This window comes from Bison bison, unplaced genomic scaffold (genome assembly GCF_000754665.1).
Source record: "Bison bison bison isolate TAMUID 2011002044 unplaced genomic scaffold, Bison_UMD1.0 scf7180017864034, whole genome shotgun sequence".
NCBI classification, from domain to species: domain Eukaryota; kingdom Metazoa; phylum Chordata; class Mammalia; order Artiodactyla; family Bovidae; genus Bison; species Bison bison.
In genome coordinates, this window is record NW_011494606.1 from 6,813,608 (window position 1) to 6,823,426 (window position 9,819).

The window sequence follows — 9,819 nt, forward strand, 5'->3', positions numbered from 1 at the left end:
CTCCCTGGGGGTCTAGTGGTTAAGAATTTGCCTGCTAATGCAGGGGATATGGGTTCGATCCCTGGTCCAGGAAGATCCCACACATCACAGAACAATTAAGCCCATGCACCAGAACTACTGAAGCCCGTGTGTCTAGAGCCTGTGCTCTGCAACAAGAGAAGCCACCGCAGCAAGAAACCCGTGCATTGCAACGACTAGTAACCCCTGCTTGCCATAACTAGAGAAAGCCCACACACAGCAACAAAGACCTAGTGAAACCAAAAATAAATTAATTTTTTAAAAAAGAATCTGGATTAAAAAAAAGTTTAGTAGTTAGACATTTCAGGTTGACTCCTACTCAACCTGAAGTAGGAGTTGTACTTTTTGGTTTGTATTTGTGGTTGTATTTTTGGTGGGTATGTGTCATTTTTTGCTTCCTAACATCCATTCTTCCTACTTCTGGTGACAGCACCACAATTTTTCTTTGGGAAAAGTCAGTCCCTGTGATTCCAGTGAGATGATCTACCCCTGCCTCCAGAAGTGGACTAATCAGAGCTTTCTACCCCCATGGTTATGGGCACAGGGTCAGGAAGGGCTCAGAAAGAGCCTTTCCCAGGACTTCTGCTCAACACAGAAGTCATGCTTTTTCAATTGGAGATTTGAGACATGCTAGAAAGGAGCTGTATCTTCTGGAAGATACAGCATCTGTTTCAGTTACTGTCAAACTACCCCAAATCTTAGTGGCTTAAATGATGATCATTTTCTCATATCCTCAGAATTCTATAGGTCAGGGTCTCATGTAGGGCTTGACTGGGCAATTCAAAAAACAATGACTTGTTTTTTATGACTTGGATTGAGGCCACTTTGTGGCACTCATCTAGTAGATGAGCTGGTCTGACCTGGAGGGTCCAAGACAGCTACACTCACATGATTGGTGCCTTCATGGTGAGGCCTGGAAGACTGGGCTCAGCTGGGACCTCCTACCATAACACCGACACCAGGCCTCTCCAGTTTGGTGGTCTCTGGGAAGTTAGCTGGCTTTCCCCAGAGCAGACATCCCAAATGGAAGTTGTATGACCTTTTCTGACCTAGCCTTAAAAGTTCATCTCGTTCTTGGTTACAAGTCAGTCATAGGCCAGCTGAGATTCAAGGGGAGGGAAATTAGATTCTACTTCTTGATGGCAGAGGAAGGCAATCACCTTGTACATGAACATGTGCAATGGAAGCTATTGTTGGAGCCAACTTGGGAAAATACAGACTCTGCTAAGCCTCCTTGGGAAAAAAACCATCTCAGAGAAAGCAGTTGAGACCTGGAAGGAGAACAATCCTGATGATATTATTTGAGTCCCTGGATCCAATTTTCCCCAGGACTTCAGTTTTCACAACCATTAGATCCCTTTTCTGCATAATCCAATCTGAGTTGTGCTTTGTCTCTTGTAACTGGAAACTCTTTTACTCTTAGCGTGTATGTGTACGTGTGTGCTGAGTTGCCTCAGTCATGTCTGATGCTTTGCAACCCCATGGACTGTAGCCCACCAGGCTCCTCTGTCCATGGGATTCTCCAGGCAAGAATACTGGAGTGCGTTGCCATACCCTCCTCCAGGGGTTTTTCCCAACCCGGGGATCAAACTTTCGTCTCTTATGTCTCCTGCATTGGCAGGCGGGTTCTTTAGCCGTGGTGCCACCTGGGAAGCCCCTGAGTGTGTATATCGGTTATCTGTTACAGTACAACAAATCACCCCAAAACTTAGTGCCTTACAACAATGATTATCATTCCCTGTGATTCTGTGGGTGGCTAGGCCATTCTTTTGCTGGACTTACCTGGCTCGCTTATGCAACTGCTGAGGTAGAAAGTTCAAGATGTCCTCATTCACATGTCTGGCTGTTGGCTGGGGGTCTCAGTTCTCCTTCATGTGGTCTGTCATTCTCTAGGAGAACAGATTGACTTCTTTATATGGTGATCTCAGGAGAATGTTCCTAGCGAGTGAAGGTGGCAAGATCTCTTGAGTATCATTTCTCTCATTCCTTTGTTCAAAGCAAGTGACAAAGTCAGTCCAGGTCAAAAGGGTGAGTAAAGAGACTCTACCTCATAATGGGAGAGTTGCAAAGAATTTGTGGTCATATTTAATCCACCACAGTATGATAGATAGCTGGATCGTATTAGATAGGGACATTTTTGAAATTAATGTGTGTATGGGAAGAAGGATGTGTATACCAGGCGGGCAGAGCCAGAGTAGTCTAGCATGTTCTCACTGAGGAGCACACGGCTGGAGTGTATTTCACCTTTCTGAGCCTCGGTTTCCCATCTGTAAAATGGGTGTCATCATTCCTGTCTCGCAGATCAGCTGTGAGGCTGAAGATGGGATGATGATCAGGAATGTGCCTTGTAAATTACAGGATGCTGAACATTATCATCTGAGATCTGAGAAGCAATAGTCAAGGTGGGCCTGGGTGGTCAGAGAGGGCAGGAGCAGGGAGACTGAGATGGGGTATTGGCAGATGGGGGACATTCACATGGGTGGGGAGGAAGATGGGAAGCTGAGGAGTAGAACTGTAAAGGCACTGGGTGGGAAAAGTGACAGACGGTATCTAGCACAGGGAGGAGACCAACAGGGTCAGAGAGTGAGCTCTCCCACTCCTGTAGACTCTGGGTATCTCAACTCCCATACATACTGGGTCAGCAGCCCCTGAGGGTCGTCCAGAGCTGCAGTGAAGTCCTCCAGTCCCCAGGAATCAGCAGTGGCATATCCCTACCCAGGCCTGCAAAGCCTCCTCAGGCCACAAGGGGGCGATGATGGGAGCATAGGAGAGGTGGTCAGAGAGTCCGAGACAGATCCCTTCCTCTGGAGCCGCCAGCATGACGTCAGACCCCTCCCAGTATTCCCAAGTTTCTTTCCCCTCCGCAGGGTGGAGACCCCTGGCCATAGGCTTGGGTCACAGATGGCCTGGCTAAACTGGATTCCAAGCCCCTCGATCCCCTGGACAAGGGTGGGGGTAATTGATGGGTTTCCCGTGTGTTCCAGGAGAGGGCTTGGAGCTGCAGCAGACTGGCCTGGCCTGAAGGAGCCCCCGGTGGCCACTCATGGTTGGCGCTGACCGAGCTAGGCCAGGCCCTGGACAGTCTGGATCTGTGGCCGCCTCCCAAGCCCTCACTATCCTGAGGTCCTGGCCAAGGAGAGGAGAAGCCTCTCCCTCAAAGGCGTCCTGGGAGCAGGGTGTGGGGATGGGCTCAGATTCCACCAGTCTAGCCCTGTGCAGTTAGCTGCTCAGTCCTTCTTGGGGACAGAAAAGGATTCTTCATCGGGAGAGATGGGAGGAGATGAGCTAGAAGGACACCAATGGCAGGGAGGTTAGCAGAGCCCAGGGATTCTAGCTCAGCCCTGTGCCAACCATGACAAGACCCTCTGGCCATTTACCCTACCACCCTACCCTTGGGGCACGGTAAATGGGGCCTGAGATGTGAGTTCCTGGCCAAGCAAGGACACCTAGGCAGGGATCATGGCCTAAAGGGCTTCCCTTTGCTGAGTCCTAGGCTTCCTGCCTCCTGCTACCGAAGGAAAAGACAGGCTGGGGAGACCTCTTTCATGTACTCTGTGGTTCCATAGAGTAGAGGCCCTGGAAAGATTGATTACCCTGACTCTGACCTCTTGTCCTCTGGTTTACCTCCCGCGCGCCTTCCTCTCCTGTCTACCTTGCTCTCCTTATCCAGTCTTGGTGGTCAAGTGACTTTTCTGGCTTCTGGCCTAACCTCTGGTGAGAGTCTTTGGAGCTGTCATTTCTTCTGTTCTCTCCTTTCTGTTGTAGTCATTGTCAGCATCTTATCAAACCTTGCAAGGGCTGGTGGGGGCCTCAGAGCTCTCTCAGTCTGAACTCCTGCTGCATAGGAGGTCCAGAGTCATGTGGGTCATTACTTGTCCAAGATCACACATCAGAATTAGCAATAGAACCAGTACTATACTTTTGGCTCCCAAGTTCCTGTTTTTCTCCTGGCCTCTGATCAGGCTATTGGGGCTCGGCTTTTGTCCACGGACCAGCAGAGTTCTTAGGGTCTTCACTCAGTTCACACTTTGCCTTCACTTAGTTCAGACTAAAGCTGCTTCATGGATTGGCTCTGACTATAATTGGACCAGACTTGGTCTAGCTACAGAATCTCTGGGCCAAAATCTGGGGGCCAGGAGGGAAACCAGGAGGCTCCAGTAGAAAAAGCAAACCAGGTCTGTGCCTTGGATCTGCTTAAGGGCTGTCTTTACTCAATATCCTTCCTCCACCCATCCGCTTCTCCCCCAACAGCTCCTGTCCAGGATGATGCTCAGGGAAACAGAGCTTCTAAACCCTTGCTTACACCCACACACATTCACACAGAGAGAAAGACATATATATATATATATATATATATGAATGAATGTTAGTCACTCAGTCATGTCCAACTCTTTGCAACCCCATGGAGTCCACCAGGCTCCTCTGTCCATGGAATTCTCCAGGCAAGAATACTGGAGTGGCTGGCTATTCCCTTCTCCAGGGGACCTTCCTGACCCAGGGATCGAAACCCAGGTCTCCTCTACTGCAGGCAGATTCTGTACCATCTGAGCCACCAGGGAAGCCCATATATATATACATACATATCACATTCACACAGGCACATACCTATAGAGAAAGGCACAAACACACAAGCACACACGCACAACTGAAGAAGTGTGCACTGCAGCACTGTGGGATCATTTCCATACAGGGCTTTTTCCTCTGAAATCACGGAGATGTCTTCTCCCTATGTGCTCCCAGTACTGATCCTAGAGCCTGCTCCAAACAGGTGCTCGTCGATAGTGTGTGGAAAGAGGGAGCTGACGCTAGTGTGGAGGGCCACATGGGCCAGGCCTCTATCTCCAGGCCCCGCATAAGGCAGAAAGCCCAGCCTAGGCCCAATGAGCCTGGGTTGTAAGGCAAACCTTGGCAACTCTTGCTGTCTCCCTGGTTCACCCCCTTCCCATCTGGTGCCTCCACCCGGGACTCTCTCTTTGGGTGGTCCATTAACCAGCCCATCAAAATCACCTGGGAGCTTGTCAGAAATGCAAAGTCTCAAAAAAAAAAAAAAAAAAAAAAAAGGCAAAGTCTCCGGCCTCACTTCAGATCTACTGAACCAGAAAGCCTGGGTGTGGGGTCCAGCATCTGTGCTTTCACAAGCTCTTCAGGGGTTTCTAATGCATGCTACAATTATAGAACTGCTGCCTGTGAGGAGAGGCAAGCTCATGCCGCGGGGGAGGCCGCTAAAGTCTGGAAACACTAGCAGCTGCTTACGCCACCTGTGGGTAAGGTGGCTGCTCATTGCTGGTGGGTGCCCATACCCAAAGTACTCTCACATGCACATACACACACTTGCACATATATGAGCATCTGGCACGATCTCAGAGAATCCATATGCGGGGATTCCTCTCAGATCCATTCGGTATAGGCAGGCACCCAAATGAAGGCAGGAAGGGGTAGGAAAGAACTGTTCTCCTCCTGGCCCCACAATCGCTTTGCCCCTTGTCCCTTTGGAGGGTCCCTGAGTGTTCCCTCAGAGCCACAGAAGCCGAGTAGTTGCCCAATCAGACAAGGCAGCCCTAGATGAGAGGTCAGGTGATCTGTGTGCCTAAGAGAACTCGGGGTATGTGCTAAGGGCAGCAAAGTTCTTTCTCTGCATAGGTGGGCCGGGGCCAGGGGAATGTTGGGGATCAGCAGGCAAAGCTTAGGCAAGAGCATACCACCCCCTGAGCCATGAAGCGCTGCCCACACGTAGAATTCCCCTTGGCCCCTCCCCAGGGCTGCTCCCCAAGCCCCTGCCTCCCCACCCATCCCTCTGCTCTGGCCTATGGAGCCCCGGGCAGCTGCCTACCTGGCCCATCCCCAGGCCCTGCGGCATCTCCCCCTGAGGATCTGGAAGTGAAATCAGGCCTCTGGAAGCTGCTGGGGATGTGGGGAGGGGAGGAGAAGGCTGAGCTTCCTCAGGCTCAGATCTGGTTTCGCGGCTGCTTCCCCTGGCGCAGTGCCACAGGCTGAGCCTCCAGCTGTGCTATATAAGGCCTGGTGGCTGGCCTGCTGGAGAGAGGAAAGCTCGGACCCCCCAGCTGAGGAGTCCCGCTCAAGACACGGTGAGCCCCTCTCTGTTCTCCTTGGCCCATCCCTGCACCGCTCAGCCTGGCTCAGCTACCCCGGGGCACCCCCCACCAGCCGCCTCACCTCCCGCAGACAAGACTTGCCTTTCTTCTTTGGAACTAGCCCCAGGTCTTCTCCCTCCCCGACGTGAGGATAGGGGCCCTCAGAGGGCCCAGTCAGGGTCTCTTACCTCTGGGTACTCTCCCTTTTTCCTGCGGTCAGCCAGCCTTCTTTGTCTGAGCGCTCTGAGACCTGCGGACTGGGGAGCCTCACCAGCAGAGCCTATGCTGAGGAAACTTCCATGGGCTGCCAGATGGGAAATGGTTTTTCCACAAGGTGCCTCAAGCCACTTTGGCTCCAGACAGTCCCAGAGCAGTCCCATGCTGAGGGCCGTGCAGGCCCTGGGGAGTGCTCAGCCCTTGGCTCAGAGCCTGGGAGCTGGGGGTGAGACCCACAAGAGCTGGGGACCCTGGAGACCCTGCACTCTGTTCAGGTGGCGGAGTTAGTGGCCTTAGAGCTGGATGGTCTGCAGTGTGGGCTTGGTCTGTTCTTCTTCTGGTACAACTAAGTGCTTTTGAATCTTTTTTTCCAGAAAGGAGGAATCTCCCTTTTCTCACCACACCCTGGACTTCGGAGGTTGAAGTGAATCCCTCTTGAATTTCCAGGCACTGGTCAGAATCGGGGTTGGCCAGAGGTCTGGGGAGAGAGAAAATTGAGCGGGAGCCTGGGTCCTGGCCCTATTACCAGGCCTCTTGGAGAACAGGGGAGCTTCTCTTCCTGTTCCTGCAGCCCCTAACCCCCACTCAGCAGTTACTGGGGGGCCCCAGCCTCTCCCTGTGGGTCTGCTCTGCTCTCCTTCAGCAGCCTTCTGGCTGTGTGACTCCCAAGCAGGCCAGAAATGTGTTCCCTCTGCAGCCTGTGCACATCTGGGAATGTGTTCATGGAGCTGGTGTGTCTGAAGCATCTGCACCCTCCAGCTTGCCTGTCCTGTGAGAGGCTGCTGTAGTCGGGGCAGGGGCTGCCCAGCCTTAATATGTAGCCCTGCTGTGCAGGAACGTGAGTCCCACCAAGGGCAGCAAGACAGGCCCCCAAGCCTGGGTCTTGGAAGTGATTTACGAGTCACCCAGAGGCTGCTCGGGGTGAGCACAGGCACCCCCTTGCTGGCAAGGAAACATCTCACCCCAACTGTCCCTTATGTCCCATCTCAAGGTGGGGTCCTAGCACCTGGACCCGGGGTTTGAATCCAGGCCTGCCTCATGTGAACTGAGATTCTGACTCTCTGCCTCTCCCAAGCTGCCCACATTTGCAATGTGGGCAGGTATCATCCTCACAAGACTTCATTCTGTCCACCTTTCACTTTTGATAGGTTAAGAAATAGAATAGTTCTGGGGACTTCCCTGGCAGTCCAGTGGTGAAGACTCCACGCTTCCATTGCAGGGGGTGCGGGTTCAATCCCTGGTTGGGTTACTAACACCCCACGTGTGGTGAGGTGCAGCCAAAAAAATAAATGAATAAAAATTTTTTTTTAAAGAAAGAAAAGAAATAGTTCTGCTCAAAACCTCAGAGTCAACTCAGAGATATGGAACCTGATAAGCTTTGTTTCTTTGCAGGTCACTGATCTGAGAAACTTCTCAGGGATTGCATTCCAGGGACGCCAACTCTGTGAAGGAACCCTTACTCAGCTCCTGCCACGTTCCCCACAGGACCGGGGAAAAGATGGCAGGGGCGAAGGCCTGCACGTTCTTCTTCCTAGTTCTGCAGATCACCTCAGCGTTGGGTACAGGCTAAGTATCTCCTGTCTCTCTAAGCTGCTACTTGCCATAGGAAAGTCACATTTGGTCTGGGACCCAACTCTGCACCTGCCTTAAACTATAGCTGTGGCACTAAGACCCGAGGCTGGTTTATCTTTTTATTCATAGTTTATACCCTGCTTGTTTTCCTAAAGGGTTTGAGATAGGTCCCAATATAAAAACTCACAGGACAGAATCTTCTAAATGAGGAGAGGGATAAGATGTCACTCAGAAGGAGGAAGAGGGTTACCTGAGGTAACTGCCCCCTCAGTGCTGAATTTAGCTCTGAGCTTCCTGACAGCCAAAGCAAAAGGAGTCCCTGAATTCTCACATCCGGATTTAGGGTGAGATCTGATTTTAGCTTCATGAAAATTCATTTCGACCTTGTAGCCAAATTTCACAGAGACACTAGAACCCCTTCTGGTCTCCTTGTCCTCAGACCCCATTCTCTGGTGACTCTGAGTTCACCAGGGAACAGGTGGAGAGAATTTGCCACGTGGGCTCCCCGAGGCATCTGAGCATCAGAGCTCACAGCACCAGGCTGCATACTCTCTCCCACCTCCCTTTCTTTTCCTGATTTCTAGCTGCATACTCGGGTAAAGCAAAAAATGCTCAGAATTCTCTCTCAGAGCTATGAGCACTGCGGGCTTTGTGACTGCAGATGCGGGAACAGAGGCTGTCCGAGCAGCTTGCCAAACCCTCTATGGGCCCATTTCCTGCCTTGCTCTTTCTGCCTGACAGCTCTTGTTGATGAAGATAATTAACATTCAGCAATCTGAAGGGAAATCATATTAGTTTGAATAAAAGAGCTACTATCACCCCCAGTTAAGCAGCAAAGAGAATACTAATTTGACTCTCTCATGTGAGAGTTAATTGCCTTTTGAAGCTTTTGCAGGCCTCTGCTCTCCTCTCACCTTTCTGTTTTGGAGCCTCCAACTCAGCCTCAGGTGGGTTGGGCCTCGAGGCTCGCTGCCTGTGGCTCGAAGATCCCTATACCCTTCCTCAGGGAGACTTCGCCAGCTGCGGTCAGAAAACTAAAGGACTGAGACTTCCCTGGTGGCCAGTGGTTAAGACTTCATACTTCCAGTGCAGAGGGCACTGACTCAATCCCTGACTGGGGAACTAAGCTCCCACAGCTTGCATGATGTGGCCAAAAAAAAAAAAAAAAATTAAAGGACCACCCCTCCAGCCAGATCCTGAGGGTGAGGGTGGATTCTCAAAGTCAAACTTTGCCAGGAGAAGGGAAATGGACATCTATTGTCCAGGTCTTGAGCTAAATGGAGTTGTTAATGCTTTACTCAGCAAACATTCTGTGCTAGGCATTATTCTAAGTGGATTTTATGAAGCTTATTTAATCCCTATAATCCTCTGAGATGGGGACTATTATTATCCTTACTTTATGATGAGGGGTCAGATGAGTTAAGTACCTGGCCCAAGGTCACACAGTCAGGAAGTGGCAGTGTCTGGGGCTCACAGTCTCAATCGCCGTGTACTTCAGAGACTTTGTGTTTCCTTATGGAATCCTCATGCCAGCTGGACCACCACATGTGCAGTGGGAACTAATATCTCCATTTTACAAGATGAGGAAAGTAAGGTTCCCTTCTGCCAAGAAGGATGGGCTCAGATCTTACAGGAGGAGCCCCAGCTGCCTTGCAGCATCCCAAGGTCCATTTCTAGAACAAAAGGGAAAAGAGAACCACACTGGTTGAGCATATACTGCATGCCAGGTCCCTTTACCTTTACCATCACCCTGAAAAGGCACCATGACCCTGTGATGCGGTGATTGTTGGCACAGCTCTATTAAAAAAAAATTATTTCTTTTCATTGGAGGCTAATTATTTTACAATATTGTGGTGCTTTTTGCCATACATTGACGTGAATCAGCCATGGATGTACACGTGTCCCCTCATCGTGAACCCCC

General features: G+C 50.9%; 1 protein-coding gene across 3 annotated transcripts in view; it reads left to right on the top strand.

Moving 5' to 3' along the window:
* The first annotated feature begins 5,885 nt into the window (after positions 1-5,885).
* CILP (cartilage intermediate layer protein, nucleotide pyrophosphohydrolase) overlaps positions 5,886-9,819 on the top strand; it is a 15,723-nt gene continuing 11,789 nt past the window's right edge. Inside the window, exons 1-2 of one of the 3 annotated variants that reach the window (XM_010834564.1) lie at positions 5,886-6,104; positions 7,719-7,885. In XM_010834564.1, coding sequence (XP_010832866.1) covers positions 7,825-7,885 — 61 coding nt within the window. In that variant the 5' untranslated portion in view covers positions 5,886-6,104; positions 7,719-7,824. The remainder of the gene's footprint in view (positions 6,105-7,718; positions 7,886-9,819) is intronic. The other 2 variants (XM_010834563.1, XM_010834562.1) reach the window with 2 other exon arrangements.